The sequence below is a fragment of the Neolamprologus brichardi genome, chromosome 10 (assembly GCF_056152115.1).
Source record: "Neolamprologus brichardi isolate AB-2024 chromosome 10, ASM5615211v1, whole genome shotgun sequence".
NCBI classification, from domain to species: Eukaryota; Metazoa; Chordata; class Actinopteri; order Cichliformes; family Cichlidae; genus Neolamprologus; species Neolamprologus brichardi.
The window spans coordinates 31,825,781-31,846,646 of NC_142113.1; the positions used below are offsets into that span (position 1 = coordinate 31,825,781).

The 20,866-nt window shown below is 40.6% G+C and overlaps 1 protein-coding gene across 2 annotated transcripts in view; it reads left to right on the plus strand.

The window, feature by feature from the left end:
* The window catches only part of sgcd (sarcoglycan, delta (dystrophin-associated glycoprotein)), a 484,520-nt gene that overhangs the window by 364,561 nt on the left and 99,093 nt on the right, over positions 1-20,866 (plus strand). For both annotated transcript variants that reach the window (XM_006785143.3, XM_006785142.3), the window contains 2 exons: positions 2,675-2,776; positions 19,975-20,062. In XM_006785143.3, coding sequence (XP_006785206.1) covers positions 2,675-2,776; positions 19,975-20,062 — 190 coding nt within the window. The remainder of the gene's footprint in view (positions 1-2,674; positions 2,777-19,974; positions 20,063-20,866) is intronic.

Genomic DNA, 20,866 nt, shown 5'->3' on the forward strand with positions numbered 1-20,866 from the left:
TCGAGAGTCTGAACTTGTTTCTTGGATCCTGAAAGAGTCGACACTAAAACGAATTTTTACTCTGGATTGGCGAGTTTTACTTTCCGTTAGCTTGTTATTTAAAGAAGTCAGACTTCCCTCCATAATACTTTGGTATTGAACTTTCTTTCTTGTGTTCTCCACACATTCAATTCCATTTTATTTATATAGCATCAAATCACAACAACAGTCGCCTCAAGGTGTTTTATATTGTAAGGTAGACCCTAGAATAATACATACAGAGAAAAACCCAACAATCAAATGACCCCCTATGAGCAAGCACTTTGGCGACAGTGGGAAAGAAAAACTCCCTTTTAACAGGAAGAAACCTCCAGCAGAACCAGGCTGAGGAAGGGGCGGGGCCATCTGCTGCAATCGGTTGGGGTGACAGAAGCAGCAGGTGTGGAGTCGTGCTGTCATTAAGTTAGGAATCTCTCACCACTGGTTTAGGAAGGAGCTTTGCAGTAATTGCACAACTGTTAATGAGTTTATGTTTGTGGCTTCCAGAAAGATTTTGCATGAGCACATGTAGTCCTACAGCATCACTGCGTAACGCTACATTCAAACTATCACAGCGATGTCAAACTCATTTAAGTGGTGAGACACGTGCAGCTCGCTTTGATCCACTTTAAGTGGACGGGACAAGTGAAACTCCCCTCTCTGTCTTCTGTCTGTCTTTAACTACACATTTAGTATCTCTGCAATATCTTAATATAAGAAAACAAAATGCAGCTTCAACTGTGGGTCTTTGTTTAGGAAGGTTTTAAGCCTAATCTTAAAAGTAGAGATAGTGTCTGTCTCCTGAATCCAAACTGGAAGCTGGTTCCACAGAAGAGGGGCCTGAAAACTGAAGGCTCTGCCTCCCATTCTACTTTTAAATACTCTAGGAACAACAAGTAGGCCTGCAGAGCGAGAGCAAAGTGCTCTAATAGGGTGATGTGGTACTACAAGATCATTAAGATAAGATGGGGCCTGATTATTTAAGACATTCACACATACACAAACAATCTATTTTAACAAAGTCATATTTTAAATGCACATAAACTAGACTCATTTGGCTTTCACTGTTCCCTGACTCTACTAGAGCAACTTTACATGCAAAAAGTTTGAGGTTTTGGTGCAGCACTTTCTTACATTGTGCTTAGCAACAACCTCCAGCACTCGCCAACCGGATGACCGGGGGTTGCCAGGTGTTCACCGGCTGCTCTGTAGACCTGTGGGACTGATGCGTACCATTTAACCGACCACATTAAGATGACATTTTACAACATGAATGTTTATCTCCTGTTTTCAAAGCCTGCTTATAGAGTCTGTGCATTGCTTGTAATGTGGTCAAAGTTGTCTTGCCAACTCGCGAATCAAATTTGACTCTATTCACATTCAATTTTTTAAACTTGTGTTTTAAATATAAGTTCTGCAGGAGCACTGCGGTGCACAGTGTGCAGCTGTATTTTGGGCGATTTGTGACTGTCTTTCCTGCACTGAAGAACCAGATCACACACCAGTCTCCGATAAAACCGATAGGTTAATGTGTTTTCTGACCATCTGAATTGTTAAAGTGTTTGTCTCTGCTATTTCCTGGCATAAACTTAACATTTCTGGCACAATATTGAATGCAAATCACAGAATCCTGCTTTGAAATGGAAATATCCCTCATGTCATTTGCATATTCAGTTCTTCGAGGCATTCTGGTCAGTTTGCATTGGCTGCAGTTACATACTGAACACCCTTTTGCTGTAAATATCTAAACAAACTGCTCAATTGTATGTATGAATTCTGCACATCGTGTTAGCCTATGGCTTAGTTTGTATTACTAATGCTGAAGTCAAGTCTCAACCAATATCACTGCATTAAATAAAGATTAGAAGAGATTAGAGGAGCTGCTCACCCAGAGATACAGTTTAATTTGTCTAATATGCTCTGTGTACAGTATTTAGTTTGTATCTCTGTGAGTGTGAAACAAAATAACATCTTTCCTCACACCATCAGGTGTGCGTGTGATGTTTAATTTTTCCCCCCGCACGCAGCCATCTTGCCATATAGATAAATACCAGGTGCTTGTTATCAAGCTGCAGGTGTCAGAAATAAAGTGGCAGGTGTTGGACACACACAGCAAGTCCTGTTCAAGGTTGAGCCCCATATTGGCACAGAATGCACGGAGACAGCAGCCTGCAGAGGGTTAGCGCCTGTAAACGCTCAGACTCGATGTTTGGAACAAGAAGAAAATATACATAAAGGTTGAATTCATCGTGTTACCGTATCGTCTGTATGTCCTCCTTGAATCCTGTGAAGCTGTTTTTATGTAACTGCATGCAGACTCAGATGATTCTGGGAAAATGAGTGTTTCACCTTAGCTCGCACAGATCGGTGTTTTCCCATCATTTGGGGTTATTTTAATAAATGCAGATCTGCAAAGTGAACCCTGGGCTTTGCATATTTAATCACAACTATTACACTTTCATGTTAAATGAGTGCAAAGTGCTGTTTGTTGATACCAGACTGTCAAGCAGTAATTGTTGCAGTGATTGTGCTCCAGCAGCATCAACACCTATTTGCTGTATTTGCTGTAATGCAATTTGGATGGATGTAGAAATAAAAATAACATATGTATGTGAAGATAATGTCCTAATTGAGAGTGTGTCTGTCTCCTGCACAGGATGGGATGGGAAACCTCAGAATAACAGAGAAGGGCCTGAAACTGGAGGGGGACTCTGAGTTCCTCCAACCCCTCTATGCCAAAGAAATCCAGTCCAAACCAGTAAGTGACTCGCATGAATGCACACCTTACATGGTACATACGGTACTACACACATCCATCCGGCAATTTGACCCTTTTTTAAACATGGATTAGGCTACGGAACATTTGTGTCTTTAGTAAGCTGTTAAAATGGACGCTTTGTCATTCAGACATGGGTGACTTTGCTATTAATGGTCCTTACGGCTACATTCATGCACACCGTTTAAGAAAGAGCCATGAAAAAAGCAGTCGTATGAGCACAATATTTATCTTCTAACATGGGAGTCTACACAGTAAAGTGAGTACATCCTTGCTGTGACTGACGATGACAAGTGGTGCAGGAATTTTCCAAACCATTCCTTTAGGACAAGAAGAAATAATGATGAAAACACTGCTGTACACCTAGAACTGTAACATGGAAAGTTGTGCATGAAGTGTTAGCAAAAAATGTTCCCCACCAGCGTTAAATGCATTAATATTACTGTTGCATATGTTTAAGGTTGAGCTCATTTTATATACTTAATTCTGTTTAATAATCTGTAAATCCTCCTCTACCTTCTCTACATCACACTTTTAAAAAGGCGGTTAGCAAAACTAAACCCATCTGTTATGATGCTAAATCACTGAAGCTTGTTTAGCTAATCATGCTAGCTGTTTCGACACAAAGCACGGCAGATCTCAGAGTAGTGAAAGCTCAGCCAGCAGCAGCTGGCTTCCCATCAGTTTACCATAGAGGTTTGTCCACAGTGCACATGCACAAACCACCACTCGTAAAACGGAGACAGCTACAGTTTCCTATAAGTACAAAACAAGTGATGCTTTTAGCTACAGTAGCCGACTGCAGCCAGTAAAGGATGGACGCAAACTGGTGAGGACATTTATGGCGTTACTGTCTAAGATGGAAGGAGATTGTTTTACTTTGACAACTATTACTTTGTGTCTATTTTTAGATTTGACAAGCAAGAACAGTTTGCCTTGCTTGTCCTGTTAGAGCGCCATTGCTTTACATTCTTCCATTATGATAAAATACTGTGAGTTACTGTATTTAGGTCTTGTGATATCACCTTCAGTGTGACTTTGGCTCATTTTATTATCCAAACCATCCAAAACAGTCAAACCTGCCCCTACAAATTCCCGTAACACAGGGAGTCAGCGTATCCCACAGCAATGTGTGAAATGTGGTTAAATCACCATTTGAAATACTTTAAAATCAGCAGCAGCAGCAGCTCATCGATACATTAGCACTTAGTCTTTTTTTATCACTCATCACATGAACTAATAACTGCTTTGCAAATTACCTTCTAGCAAAAAAACAGTTTGTCTCATACTTTTTAGTGCGCTGTGAAACACTTGTTGAGTGATAATACTCGAAATGAGGTGAGATTGAGAAGGTGTGAAGTGTCTAATGATTGTAGGTGTGGTAGTGGGAATTTGAGCTTCATACGGTGAGAATTAAGCATGCGAGACAATCCAGTTGGGACTCCGAGTGCTATCAGCTCAGACAAGCTGATTTCAGCAAATGTCTAAACCTAAAAAGAAATCCAAAACTATGTTAAAACAGGTTATGTTGAAGCAGGCGCGTGTTCTCAGAAGAGTAACTGAGGATCTGACTTCTTCTTCCTTCCACATGTATTTGGGTCAGGTTATAATGCCAGCAGGCTAAAGCTCAGTAAATCTACTATTCTCATTCACGCCTCCTCTGGAATCCTGAAGCATCCTCGAGTCCCATAAGATATGGCTGTCAGCCACTGCATATCCTCTCAGTCTGACGTGTCCAAAACCTCGACATGAAGAGAATTCCTTTGAGCTTAATGAACAGAGCTCGTGGTTTGACCTTCTCTCTAATGCCTAAGTCTGTGTCTCACTGTTGGGGCCATATTTGAGGCCCCAGGTAACGAATATCATACTAATATAAATTTATTTTATGGATATTAGCAATTTACTAGTTTATAACATATATAAGGGAAATCTTGTTTAGTAATAACACAAGACAAAGTCTGTGTGCCTCTAAGTTAGGATCAGGCCAGGTTACCATCAACTCATGTTGTGTGCTGCTGGGATTTTAATTCTCACAGATTCTTTTTTCTAACAATAAAACTGAACCACATGTGTTATAACAAACAAAAAAAATCAAGCTGTCATCTTGTTAAATCGTGTTATATTGTAAAATAAAACAATATTAAATTAGGATGAATGTTCAGAGGGCTTCAGCAACAATAGGATCCAGTTTTTTTTCCATTCATCCATTTTCTTCTGCTAATCCAATTCAGGGTCATCAGACAGTTGGTGCCTATCCCAGGTTTCAAGGGAGACAGAAAACCATTCAAGCTCACATGTGGCCAATTTGGAATCACCAGTTAAACTAAAATGTATGTCTTTGCACGTGCTCAGTGGCTCCTCTGGCTTCCACCCACAGTCCAAACTTCACACAGAATGCAATACATACATGCCATACATTCTTAACTTAAACTCATCCCCTTCATGCTCGTTGAATTCGATAACTTAATTAATAGTGGTGCAGATAGATAAATACTTACTTGTAGCACGTCACCACACACACACGTTGGGGTGGCTTCGTAGCTCAGAGGTTTGGTGTTTAATATATTTATTATTTTCCACAATGAAATACAAAAATACAAAGCATCAAATAAAAGTAGAAGAGGCGAGAAAATTTAAAATAAAAACCCACCCTAACAAACAACATCACTGTTCGCTGTCAAGTAATCAAAAGTTTAAAAGGAAAAACTTTCAATTGGTGCAAAATAACACCAGCCAAGGTATAAAGAATAAGAAGGAAGAAAAAATAAGCAAACAAATATAATTAAAAATAAATAAATAAATAAAGGTCATCCCTGAACTTGTGTAGATGGTTGGTTAAAAAAATATCAAAAAGAGTTTCCAGAGTTTATTAAATTTATTTACAGAGCCTCAAAAAACGAACCTAATTTTCTCTAATTTAAGATGAAATAAAACATCCTTAACCCAATGCGAAACCGTGGGCGGGGCTGCGTCCTTCCACTTCAAAAGTGTTAGACGTCTTGCCAATAGTGTAGAGAAGGCAATAAGTCTGAGAGTGACACTCTCATTCCAAATATGCATGACGAAGCCTCACAGACATCCGTCCAGAACTTTCGTATTTTGGGACAAGACCAAAACATATGGCTCAAGGTCGCCTCTGAATATTTAAATCTTTCGCACGTTGGGTCAATCTGGGGAAACATCTTTGCCAATTTCGATTTGCTGAGATGAACCCTGTGCACTGTTTTAAACTGCAGAAGGCAATGTCTTGCACACATGGATGACGAGTGAATATTACTGAAAACATTGCCCCAGTCTGCTTCAGTAATACAGATTTTAAGATCCTCTTCCCAGGATTACTTAATTGCAGACATAGAAGAAGAACCCAGGCGCAAAATCAGAACAAGTATTGATGATATGGCCTTTTTCTTAGCCGGGTTAAAACACATAATGTCATCCATTACATCATTAGGGGGTTTATTCGGGAACCCTGGGATAGAGCCTGAAAGAAAGTGTCGTATTTGTAGATACCTAAAAAAAATGAGAGGGGGGTACGTTGTATTTATTAGTCAGCTGTTCAAATGAGGCAAACGATCTTTTAAAGATCTCAGCCCTCGCCTCTGCCAGCCCTGAAATGTGGCATCAGACATTGAAGGGGAAAAAACATAGTTGGAAGCTACTGGGCTGCCTAAGCAGATCTTCAGAAGATCAAAATGTTTTCTAAACTGAAAGCAAATCTGGATAATATTATTAACTACAGGATTCTCAATTGTCAGGCTTTTGGGTAACGGGATAGATGCACCTACGACAGACGATAGCAAGAAAGAACCAGAAGAGAGCTTCTCCATTTCTACCCATACGCTGCAGTCGTGCTGATAGTGCAGCCAGTAGGTCAGACAGCGTAAACTGGAGGCTCAGTAATAATAACGGAAATTCGGTAGAGCCAGGCCTACGTCTTGCTTTGACTTTTGCAGATGTGTTTTACGCAAACGTGGTTTTTTATTGTTCCAAATTTCTTCCAAAGTCCAATTTCTTAAAATAAGCATTCAGAATGTATACAGGGAGGCTTTGAAACAGATAAAGATATTTGGGTAATACAGACATTTTAACTACATTCACTCTCCCAACTAACGAGAGAGGAAGCAGCGACCATTTTTACAAGTCTTGTTGCATACTGAGGTGTAACTTAGTAAAATTTTCTTTAAAGAGATCACTGAAGTTTTTCGTCACAGTTATGCCTTTATAGACAAAACTGTGCATTGCAATCTTGAAGGGAACAGTAATGTTTGCTAATGTGGAAAGAGGCATATTTAGAGGCAGTAATTCACTCTTGTGTAGATTCAATTTATAGCCTGACACGAGCCCAAATGTATCAAAAAGTTCAAGAATGGAGGAATTGTTACCTCAGCCTCGGATACAAACAGCAGGAGATCATCAGCATAGAGAGATAATTTATGCTCAGTTCCATATCGCGAAATGCCTTGAAGGGCACGATTACTTCTTATAGCTATTGCCAACAGCTCAATAGCTAATACGAAAAGGAGGGGGCTGAGGGTGGCGCCCTGACGGGGTCCACGATGTAAGCGGAACGGTTTAGAATAATGGTTATTAGCGAGTACCATAGCTGAAGGACAGGCATAGAGTAATTTCACCCAGGATAAAAATGAACTTCCAAACCCAAATCTTTGCAAGGCCTAAAATAGATATTCCCATTCTACTCTATCGAAAGCCTCCGCATCCATGGAGAGAAGGCATTCGGAAGCAGTGTGGCTGGGGGTGTACGTCGACGAATACTAAAAAAGGAGTGCCTGTTTTTAATAAAACCAGTCTGGTCTGAAGAGATTATGTTGGGTAAAACTTTTTCCAATCGGTTGGCCGAAACCTTCGCTAGTATTTTATCGTCTGAATTGAGGAGTGAAATCGGTCTGTAGGATCCACATTCCAAAGGGTTCTTATCTTTTTTGGGAAGTAATGTTATACAAGCTTGATTCAGGCTATCAGGCAAAACACCTTTGGCAAGAGAGTCAGTATATAACGTAGCTAAAACAGGGGCTAGTTTTCCAGCAAAGGCGGCATAAAACTCGTTCGGTAAGCCATCAGGGCCTGGTGATCAGCGAGACTGTAACGATTTTACTGCCGTTATGATCTCTTGCTGCTGCAGAGGTGCATCCTCTTTAGGTCTCTAAAAAAATCAGAGAGGAGGTTAGAATCATTGTTATTATCGGAGCTATACAACTTATAATAATAATGCTGAAAAGCATCATTTATCCCCTGTTGATCTGTAACAGTTCCACCATCTCGGGTTGCAACCCCATTAATAGTTTGCCTGGCTCTTGCTTGCTAGAATCTCTCCCGCCTCATCTCCGTGCTCGTAGGTGTATCACTGCGGTTCTTTAACAATAAATATTCTATACATCATATTCTGCACCCAGTTTCAAACGTTCTTTATATAAATTTGGTGAGGGGTCCGGAGAATTCCTATTATCCAAGTCTGCTATTTGCTTTTCCAATTCCTTTAGTTTAGAAGTAGAAGTGTGTTTCTTATTAGCTGTAAACGATATAACCTGGCTGCAAAGATAAGCCTTAAGAGCCTCCCAGACCGATGAGATGGAAATATCTGGAGTTAAGTTAAATTGCAAAAAGTAGGTAATTTGATCCGAAATAAAAAGTTTTCATCACTTAACAAAAGAGAGTTAAATCTCCACATCCGTTTAGGAGACTCCATACCGGGTATATGCAGTGTCAATATTAAGGGCGCATGGTCAGATATTACAATAGGCTGATAATCACATGACTTAACAAGAGAGGTTAGTTTGTTATCAGTAAAAAAATAGTCAATTCTACTGTAGGTTTGATGAGCATTTGGAAAAAAAGGAATACCGTCTGTCTTGTGGGTGTAAAAAAACGCTAAATGTCCGAGATGCCGTAGGTTGAAAAAAAGGACTGTAAATAAGAAGCTGACTATCCCGTTCTTACAGACTATCCATCAGGGTCCAAGCACAAAGTCCCCACCCATAATAAGTAAATGGGTATTCAAACAAGGCAGGAGGCCGAGGACGCGTGAAAAAAATTGGGGTCATCACAGTTTGGGGCATATATATATTTGCTAATTTAACATTAATATTAAAAATAGATCCGGTTACTACAACGTATCGTCCATTTAAATCAGCCAGAGAGAAGAAGGGGTAAAAGGACCCTTTTATTTACCAATATTGCTACAAGCTCAGAGGTTTGGAAGCAAAACGTTCCAGTGTTCATTTCCACTTTTCAGACATAATTTTGGGAGATATTTGCAAACAGCAACATGAAGATGAGAAACACTTGAAGTGTTGTAAAGGCCGTCACTGCTTGGTTGTGTTGTTTGGCCATTTTTTTCCATACTGCATCACATTTGGCCGCGGTGAAGTCACCCAAGACTTTAAACCTTAACAAAATCCAACGGGGTGAGGTATATTAAAAAAGGCATCACCCTCCCCGTGCAGTTGCTATGATACAGGAAAGGATAAAATAATTTTTAGTGGCAGGCTGCAAACTTGTTTTTTTTCACGGCTGGAGGAGCTGGGCCTTTTAACATAGAGGTGTATGAGGATTGAACTGGCCATTAGAGGAAATGCAGTTTTTGGCTTCATTTGCAGCCTCGGGGAGGTTGCTGCCTGATCACGGTGAGCACGCTGTGGCTGCACTAGTGCAAATGTTTCCGACTTGCTGAGGAAACAAACAGGAGCAGCAAACACGTCAGTATTATCAACACGTTTTCTCCCCGCGTTCTGCACTCAGCTACAGTTTCAGTGTTCCTGCAGTAGGATTTTTGGTGTTTACCAATCGAAATGCTGTCTGGCTGAGGTCCCCTGTTATGCTGGCTTTACAAATTAACATTCTGGGGTGCTTCCTGGTGTCCAAACAGCAACTACACGAGCATCCAGGCCTAGAAGATGTCAGAGAAATGGGAGCGATGGGCACAATAAAGTGATAGGGTCTCTCTCCCTTTGTCTTTTCTACTCTGGGAGCAATCATTGCTGTGTGCAGGTAGTGGACAGATGGTCCGATAATGCAGAGGGGATACAGGAGCGCGTCAGAGAGCGGAGGAGAGCATATCAACAACGGAGATGGAGATGAGGAAGAAGGAGCAGCAGTAATAGAGACAGAAACGGCGAGACAGATGGAGGAGGGCTGAATCAGAACACCAGCAAGCTTGCTTTGACAGGCGGCGTGCAGGAGACGGCCAAGTTCAACACCAACTCAAACAAACACGGCGTGTTTGCAATGCAGTATCGTAGCACTGTGAAATATTCATAATAAAAGGGTTTCACTACGTGTCCAAGAAGCAGGAACAGGGGATAACAAATCCCCAGAGCATAAATTGGGCTCTGCATTCCCATATGTTCGTTAGGTGAAAGCCAAAGTTTGAACTCGCATATCAGGATAGATGGCCGATAACTAGCAAAGCAGCTCATAAAATATGAATACCAGACCAGCGCTGAAAGTGCGGATCGTGTCTTCTGCTCTTGTACCGTGAAGAGGGATGAACGTAAAAGCAGACTGAGAACAGAAAGTGAAAGGGCAAGTGGCAAGTAAAAGACGGGACGTAATACAAAACAGCAGAGCTTAAGGAGACAGAGAGAGGGATGGATGACTGGAAACTGAGCAAAGGATATGAGAGGAATAATGATAACCAGGAGGAGGCGATGGGAAAAGACCAGTACAGTCGGCCAGGGTAAACAACAACCAACAACGCTCTGTATTTCCCAGCGCTCCTCTTCCTGCTTCCTTTTATGCTTCGCTTGTCTAAGTGAAGTTACAGTTGTTATCAAAGGGTGACAGAAAGCTGCTGTTAGACGTGTCTCTGTCAGCAGGTCCTCGGTGTCTTCTTTGTTGTGTTTAAAGTGAAGGGAAACAAGTCGGCTGCTCCGCATTTGCATAGAGTTCAAGTTCAAGCTATTTTATTCAAATCAGGGGCGTCAAGTGCAGCAAACTTCTTCTGGCAACTAATTGTACAAAACTTTTAATCTAACCATCGTTAGCTGCTTCGGGGCTGACATGTTAGCTAAGCCATGGTAGTAATATGAGAGGAGACTTCCAGAAGAGCTGCCATCAGTCAGGCCGTTAGAACCATCGGTAAATTGGTTGGCACTAAAGATTCTCAAGTACTTTAATCTAGAAGGTTAAAATGCATTTAACTCGTCACCCTCAGGTTAGCGGGGTAATCTTGTTTTTCCTGAATGAAGCCGTTTCTGTCATATTTCAGCCATATTTGTAGAGCCAAATGATATCAGAGGTTAGCGAGAGACAGACACCACCCTCTATCCTGGAAAAACCAGAATCTTTTCTAGTGGGCATCAAGTTTTTATAGATACATACTGAGGTGTAAAAATCCATCATTAACTCTTTAAACCCTCAAACATTAAATAACTAATGTAGCAGAGAGTCACTCTTGTGCATTTTCCAGTAAATCAAAATAAATTTTGACTTAAGTTCAATTCAATTCAATTTCAATTCAATTCAATTCAATTCAATTTTATTTATATAGCGCCAAATCACAACAAAAGTCGCCTCAAGGCGCTTCATAGATACAGAGAAAAACCCAACAATCATATGACCCCCTATGAGCAGCACTTTGGCGACAGTGGGAAGGAAAAACTCCCTTTTAACAGGAAGAAACCTCCAGCAGAACCAGGCTCAGGGAGGGGCGGGGCCATCTGCTGTGATTGGTTGGGGTGAGCGAAGGAAGACAGGATAAAGACATGCTGTGGAAGAGAGACAGAGATTAATAACAGATATGATTCAATACAGAGAGGTCTGTTAATACATACCGAGTGAGAAGGTGACTGGAAAGGAAAAACTCAATGCATCATGGGAATCCCCCGGCAGCCTACATCTATTGCAGCATAACTAAGGGAGGATTCAGGGTCACCTGGTCCAGCCCTAACTATATGCTTTAGCAAAAAGGAAAGTTTGAAGCCTAATCTTAAAAGTAGAGATAGTGTCTGTCTCCTGAATCCAAACTGGAAGCTGGTTCCACAGAAGAGGGGCCTGAAAACTGAAGGCTCTCCCTCCCATTCTACTTTTAAATACTCTAGGAACAACAAGTAGGCCTGCAGAGCGAGAGCGAAGTGCTCTAATAGGGTGATATGGTACTACAAGGTCATTAAGATAAGATGGGGCCTGATTATTGTAGAGCAATAATGTAATAATGTAAGTTAAAGTATCTCTGTGAAATGTCTAAATGTCTTTCTATGCACACTGACAGACACACATGCTTCTCTCAGTCACTGACATTTAATTAACACAACTATTGTGTTAAGGCAACTAATAATGATGTGTGTCTCTTATGAGCTCGTTCCTGATCAACCTTTAAATGCGGACTGTCAGAAACTCTCAGAAAGCGTTGGATCGGTTCTGTGTCAACCTGTTTTTATGACTTGTGGTTATGTGCATGTAAAGATAAGTGACCTCTAACCAAGTGCACGGAGAAGGTGTGTAGGACCTCCAAATCAAAGGTGTTTATACCTCGTCCACGTTAACTGCTTTCAAATCTGAGCTTTACCAAAGAAAAGTTTGATGTCTCAGGAACTAAAAACCAATGTGATGGTTTGGTTGGAGGACAAGAACCGATCCTGAATATCAAAAGGACAAAACTGACATAAACCAGATATTTTTAGAATATTTTTATATATGGTGTCTTTTAAAAACGATAACTGAGCAACTAGGCTCATAGATTAGTCAACCGTCCAGACCTATTCAGTCACTGCTCATCTCCTGCATCTTGAAATGACCTTTGAGCTCTCCAAAGCGAGCCTCGACACTGTGGATTTATTTTCATTCAACCCAAATTTCCAAAATCAGCCAATGTTTTACTCCAGACATATTGGTTCTTTGGCTCATCTCCCCGAGGTTTAATTCAACCCTCGGAGCAGCTCTGCCACCGAGAAACATTTCTATAACCAACTGTAATTCACACATCTCTCTTCTGGTCTCTCGCCTGACTCCTCTCTCCCTTCTTATTTTATTTTTCCCTCCCAATTCCTCTCTGTGTGAGAGGCGTCCTGCTGGGAGTAATATGGTCTGTTGCATTAGTAACAAAGAGAAGAGGGAGACCGAGCGGATCAAAGGCACCGCACTGCAATGAACTAAACACGTGTAGTGTACACAAACAGCCCTGAAGGACTCCTGCTGTAGCCTCTCTGAGGCGTCTCAGAGGAAGAAAGCCCTACATGAAGATGGAGCGATAAGCTACCTGCTGCTGGAACACGGTGATGATTTTACAGCTCAGGACTCGTTGTTAACCAAGAATATTTGCTGCTGGCTAAACTCACCGATTAGTACTGGCATCCACTGTGTACTGCCATAGAAGTAATAAGAAATGCCTGAATAGTTATGTCAGTATTCACAATCTAAAATCAGTGTGGCTGCTATGTACCCAAGGAAATCACAGCTCAGTGTTTTGGTCCAGATTAAAATATCTGAACTGTTGGAGGACTTTTGAGTGTGTCTGGCTCCACACACTGAGCTACATTAAGTTTCTTTGACAGGAAAACTCCAAGTTGGGAAGGACTGATTAATGGGAGAATCATAAAAGCATAAATTAATAAAGAATTAGTTATTGGATTGATTTATATCTGCAAGCTTGCTACCTGAATTCACACCAGAAATCCATCAGCATGTCTTCTGTGTGAGTTTAGTAGTGATGCAGGTCATTACAGCTACAGTAAGATGTGAGCAGTGAAAAATTTGGAGAGATCTCATCCATTAACTGCCTGGGTCACAATTCTGAGAGAAACTGAGGTTTCATGAACTAATGATGACCAAAAGCCATAAGCTGTGTAAAAAGGTTGGATGCAGCCACTGTAAAATCACCCACTGGTCTTTTTTGGTCACAGTCACTAACACCGAGCAATGACCACGACCAAAATCACTGCAGTCTTATGCAATGAGCTCACAGTGTTTGCTTTGAAGATGGGGAACGGGTGTGAAAATACTCTGCAAATACAGTTTTTTGCAGAAATAGAGAAATTAAACTGTTGAAAAATGCACATTTTTTTGTTTTCTACATAAACAGAAATTTATATAAAGTTACTTAGCCTAGTAACTAAGTTTGTAAGTAACTTGCTTTTATATAGGAATGAAACCAGAATGCAACAATATGCAGATGACACTGTAATCAGTTATGTTACAGAAGTCAGCCCAAGCTGGTCCTTGATTGTTTGGAGATGGGTTTCCTTCCACCAGTACAGGACCAGTACAATCAGCCTAGGCTGAGCGTGCTGCTCACTCAAACTCTGAGCAATCCTTTTGTTGCTGCAGCTACTTGTCTCTGTCTCTGCTATGATGATTATACAGATTATACAGACCATGTGGAGTGTGATGTTGTGGGCCCAAAATGCAGACATGGAAAACAGGTGGATTCAACGAACGGCGAGCGGTTTATTGAGGCTGTTGCGAAGTTGCGAAAAACGAGGGAAGTAAAACTACAAGCAAGTATCAATATTTGAAGAATAGACACAAGCGGACCTGTATTAGCCGCCTGCAACCCTGAAATGGATAAGCAGAAGAGGATGGATGGATGGATGGATGGGACAAGAGGATAGGACGAGAAACGCTGAGTGAAGAAATAAATGCTAACATAACCAGGAAATAAGATATTGAGACTAAATGCACCCAAAAAAAACATGAAGAAGATAAAAACACAGAAAACTAAGAATCCATCAGGAAATAAGTAAAAGTAGAGAGCCCACAGACTCAGAGTGACCGTTACCATGACGCTGACGTCCCAGTGACTGCTGAAGGTCGCCTGTGACAGAAGCATCTACAAAACTGAAGCACAGATTTTTAATATAACATAGTCTGTTCAAAAGGCTCCAGCAGCACAGACAGAGGTTCAGTTTAGTGACTGGAATTTGCAGCTCCAGCTACAAGTTAAAAAATATAAAAATTTCAGCCACTTTACATTTCTTACAAAGAGGGAAACTATCCATAGAGGCTGTTCCCATTTTTATATCAGATCGGCAACATTTTTAGTGTGTATTTATACGTGGAAGTCTGTGGGGATCGACTTGCTTTTGGAGCCAGCCTCAGCCAGCGCTCTAACATAAAGCATCCTCCAGGGCTGGAAAATCAAATCCAAACTGCAAACAGGCTGAAAACAAAAAATACTCTTGGCAGTTATATTAGTGATATATTATAATATATCTCTAGTGCTTAGTATTAATAATATATGAGCCAGTGATATAGTCAAAACATTGGAATCGCTAGATTTGCATTGATAATAGCAGTAGGGATGACTGCTATCTCCAGCTTTACTTTCCACACAACATTAATATTCAGGAAATGTATGAATAATATAACGTGGACTCTCTCTCAGTTCCTCAAAAGTGATATTAAACAATTGGATGCAGATTTGCAGGCAAAGCTTAGTTAAACTGATTCTGTACAAGCGGGACCAAAAAAACTACATGACATGGAAGACTGAGAAATAAGCACCAGGGCTAGTCTATTTCCTGGAACGTTGAGTATTTGTTTCCAGTGTTTCTGTATTCTAGTAGTGAGTCTTCCTTAGTATTGTGTGTTTCCATGTCCTGGACTTCTTGTTTAGTGTTTTTTTTTTTTCAGTGTTCTCTTGGGTTGGTTTTCCTGTTTTACTTTGAAGATTTGTTTTAAAAGTGGCCTGAAAAAGATTTAAAAGTGGAATGATTTAAAAGCTAACGGTTTTATTTGGGCCATTGTTTAACTTTCCTGTCAGGAAAAGCCTGTGATTGGCAAGTGAGTAGTCTGGCATTTGTCCTTACCTTATCATAGCAAGTCTTGTCTGTATGGCTGATGAAACACAAAATGCATCATGTAGCATGATCTCCGTATGAGAATGCTGTTGAAATAAATTTAACATGTATATTTATTAGGGGTGCAACAATACTCGTATCGATATTGAACCGTTCAATAAGGTGCTTTGGGTTCGGTACACATATGTATGAACAATACAAAATTTTTAATTTAGTTTATCAACTTTTCTTCTGACGATGCTGTCTGTGTTGAGCGCTCAGTGAATCTGCGCTCGACTACTCCGCCTACGATGCACTGTCGAGCGCAGATCCACTGAGTGCAGCGCAAGCTAGCAAGACAGAAGCTAAGCTCGTTGCAACATGGCAAATTGAACCTCCCCCACCCTCATTCAGATGTGGCCTTTGGAACTATTTTGGTTTTCATGTGACATATGACCCTGAAGGTAAGCGTGTCATGGACTAAAGTAAAACAGTATGTCGGATGTGCCACGCAATGCTCAATTACATGGGTGGGAACTACTGCGTTAGCACAGTTAGCTCGTTAAGGTCTTGACGCTGTCCAGCCCCAGGCACGGGGCGATCTGCGGTAGCCCGTTAACAGAGATTTGCCGTGTTGTGGCGTTAACGTCATTTCAGATTAACTCTGACAGCACTGGTGGGAACACAAATATGACGAATATGACTGCACATTTACTCTGACATCATCCTAGTGCAAAGACAAGTGGAAGGAGACAAAAACAACAAGCACGCATGCTACAAACTTTACCCGAGTCATTTAGACAGCCGTTAGAACATGATTCTCCTTATGGGGACCTGATATGTTTAATATGCTGCTGAGAATATAGCCCAGAAGAAGCGTATAGTAGAGCTTTTATTTTGGAAAGAGCCATTTCTCTGTAATAAACTCTCTTTTCCAAAGATGAGTGATTTCTCCATCAGATAGATTTATTTTTTTATGACTTTGTTGTTTCAGCAACATTAAATTTAAAAACTGTAAGTTTGAGTTAAAATATATATTTATAATTTTAATAAATGACAAATTAAAGAAGCATGAACATTTTATTGTATCGAAAAAATATCGAACCGTGACACCAAAGTATCGAACCGAACCGTGAATTTTGTGTATCGTTGCACCCCTAGTATTTATAGACAAAATGTTTTTATTAAGGCAAAGAGGCTTTGAAAGCCCGTCATTGCAAAGACACCGTCTCTGTCACTGTCAAAGTCCTTCTAAAAGCAAATCTAAGCAGTTATCTTGGAAAGAATACAGATGGTTATTTTGAAGTCTGCACTTAAATGAGAAACGAGCGCCATAAATTCAATTTCATTGGTTACTGCAGCTCTGCACTCCAATTGAGTGTATAGAAATGCAGGTTAAATCTGATAAAAGCCCATTCAAAGCTTTGCACACATTGACCCAAAATAAGGTTTAAAAACCACATTGTCATCCAATGAAGCCTCTAACTGGATTCACATTATGGACGGAGGCAACACAGATGCTTCAGTCAGAGCCCATGGAGCTCTGCGGGATGCTCCGGGAATGGTGGCAGCATTTTCCAGAGAATTCTTGACAAGCTTGTCTTTGACCCTCTGCTTGTTGCTACTGCTGCATCAGTGCAACATGATCAGCTAATAGAAAAAGGGCAGCTGTGATCTTTAGCAGGGGACAATTCCTCCACAGAGTGCCGCGTCTCCTCCTTATATTTCTGGTCATTATTGTGGCTCTTTATTAAAAATGCATTTAAGTGAAGCCCACTGTAAACACTGTTAAGATTGCTATCGTGCCTGAGCATGCTGGGGAGTCTCTGCTCACTCTTTAGAGCTGTTCATCTGGAGGCTATGAGGTTTTTCCAGTACTTCAGCTTGTCTGGGAACTCATGGTCACCTCCCATTCGTCTTGTGTGTCTGGGTAGGCTTTCGCTCCTCTTTGCATTGAGCTGTCAGTAAAGAAACTCACTGCAGTTTTAAGGATGTTTAAGTGCATCCCAGTCAGATAGCTTCTAGTATCTTTCTGACTCAGAAACACTTATAAACCTGGGCTCTGAGTGTTTTTGCACTGGTATCTGCTTCTAACCAAAAATCTTTAGCAACTACTAGAAAACACTGGAAATAGTCAATAAATTCCCTTTTTTGAGGCGACACTTTGAATTGCAGATACTTTATCTTCTTTGGAGTGAATTATCTCTTTCTTTCGACTAATATGCACTGTTAAAAATAAAGACATCTAACCTTACTGCCATGGCCCCTTGGGGCAGCTGTGGTTCATAGTGGGTCATCCACTAATTGGAACATCGGTGGTCTGATCTGTGGCTTCCTCCGACTGCATGTCGAAGGATCCTCGGGCAAAATACTGAACCCCAAGTTGGCCGTGATTCATCCATCAGAAGGTGCGTTTGTGTGTGAATTAGGGGTGGGGGAAAAAATGGATACTGTGTAGTATGGTGATATTTTGTTTGCTAATAATGTATGGATACAGGGACAGCAGAAATCGATATTTTGTTACAAAAAAGGTTTTTGTGCTCTGACTTCAGAGCATGTTGATCCTTTTTCTGAGCAAGAATCCTGACATTCCTTCACTGTCCAAATGTGTTTAACTTTTTTATGGCAGCAATAAACATGACAGTTTACTTATTTTAATTTAAGACATGTTTTATTTTAATTAAGTTTAAAACTTTTTTATTTAATGTAAAATTATATTTTGTTTTAATTTACTTTCAAATTCTTCAGTTGCTGAAGGGGCTGCATAGTTTTTATAAACTGCATAGTTCAGAATAGCTATAATTGTACCAGATGGTTGATTCAGTTAAGTTGGACTAGACTGTAATACAAACCGTTCAGTTTGTCAACAATCAAACTGAAATGAGAGAAAGACTGAGTGTGAGACTTTGTTATTAGATAAAATGAATATTGATAAAGTTTACCTTTATGTACAGAATCTGAATATCGCAAAATATTTTAAAAAAAAATATTGTATCGTGCGTTAAGTATTGTGATAATATCGTATCGTGGGATGTATGGTGATTCCCACCTCTAGTGTGAATGTTAGGCAAAGCAGTGGAAGCATGAGGCTTGTAGTACAAAAACTCTCTGAGTGCTCAATTTGGGTAGAAAAGCAGTATAGAAGTACCGTCTGTTTACCTCAGGACACTGTTTTAAAACTACTTAAAAGTACTTTACACACACACCTGAGCACTATTTGTCAAACTGACATTCAGAAACAAGTCCACAGTTAATGCAACACGAACTGTTCTCCAACTTATGAGTTTTACATTCAGTGCACACCTCATTGTTATTGTAATAAGTTCCTACTTGTGTATCATATATTGGATGTATTTACTGTGGGAACTTCAATAAGTTTGGCAAGAGCCATAATGTTATCTGTAATATACACACGAGGCATATCCCCTCCTCGGCTACGAGCGCAGCACAATGGTCAGGCCGTTATCTCTAATTAAGAAGTTGACTGAGGCATGAAGATTAGTCGGGCACAGAAAGAGCAGAGTGTCCAACGTGATCAGCATTACAGATTAATGCAGGGCACTCTGGGAAATGGAAGTTATCAAACGGAGCAGGAGGCTGAGTGCGGACAGTTATGGCGGCGTGTGTGTGTGTCTGAAGTCACACCTTTGTGGCCATTTCTATGTGTGTGTGGATGCATTTGTACTTTCATTATCTAGCAGCTGACTGAGGCCGTATTAGACCAGCACAGCAAAGACATAAGGCAACAAAATCAAACGCAATGCAAGCATGAGAGAGTCAATGGCCATGCAGTGGGAGTGCTTTCAGCTAAATGCTGGTTAGTGGTTCAGTTGTAACATCATCCTTAGATATTGGATTCTTATATCACAGTACAGTATAAAATTGTACCATCAACATTAGATATTGGATTTTAATCATTTAAAATTTTCAACTATTATGAAGAGAAGGTAATCTGGATTCGCGTGCAATCACGATGTGCTCCGAAGCTCTTATTTTGTATTGAGTTGTAAATCGACTGCACCCAATTTCTTTGCTGAACGCCCAAAAAATTCAAGATAATTAGGTGATGGGAAGAAGCAAAGTAAATCTTATGAAAGGTTGAAGATGAAGCAGTGGTTGTGGCCCGTTCATTTTTTGTACTCCTTTTATTTTATCGTGTTTATACCTTAGTCTAAGTTGCTGTCAGTGATAAGTAACCTTAATCGTAAATTTGGACGCCTAAAAATATTAAAATGTAAGATGTTTGGCTTTTGAAAAATATCCCAGAGTCTCAACAATCAGAGGATGAAAAATAAAGAGACTAACTGAAACAGATAAAACTAGTTTTTTAAACAGGGTTCGGGTCACTTGTCCTCATCGATAAAAACTTCACATGATTAAATAAGCATTAGCAGCTTGATGACAGTTGCACCTTGCTTTAAATGAGTTACCTGGTCGATCTCTCCGCAGGGCCGCCCACTGTTCCTGCAGTCATCCAGAAATGTGTCCGTCAATATCGTCAACAGCAACAACAAGCTGCTCACACAGCTCGTCACAGGTAAGACTCGGCCGGAGAAACGCTGATTTTCATTGTTTTCATTAGAATTTGCAAAGATTCACAGGCAGCCGTTAAACTGGAGTAGACCTGAGTTCCTTTGATTCTTCCCCTCAGGTTTATTCATGAACTATGTTACAGGAACTGGTGACGCCTTTTTGTCTTCTATTACTTGACCTTCATTTTGCCAGAAAGCTGTTTGGGATTAAAACTTGTCTTAGAAGAGAGATATGGCGAAGATAGCAGCCACGCAATGAGGCTCATTTAAGAATTGGACGAAATCTTTCAAAACCTCCGTCCATTCAATTTCTCTATTGCTATCCAATTCAGGTTGGAGTCCATCTGGGCCATGATAGGGTTAGGTGTGCTATATGCTGGACAGGTCGTCAGCCCATCACAAGGACAAGTTTGACATACTCTGCTCATGTCAGTGAAAGTGAAACCAGATAACAACCAGATACCTCTTTTTGACTGCTTTGGTCAGGTTTAGATTGCCACAGTCTCACATTGGTTGCAATAAAGACGCTAGCTCGTCTGCTATTAATAACGACTCACTAAGTGAAACTTTAAAAAGGCCAATACAAACTGTAAATGGAGACCGTTGACGTATAAAGCAAAATTGTTTGCAGACAATTCGGCATCTTCCATCCAAACTGCAGCCACAGCAGTCTGGTAACGACCAAAACAATCAGGAGGAGGTTTCTGGTTCAATCTGTGCAACCTTCAGCAACCAATCACCAGTCAGTCAGGGAGTAGACCTTTTTCCCTAGCAACTGGAAGTTGCCTGGGGGTCACCAACTGGAGGTC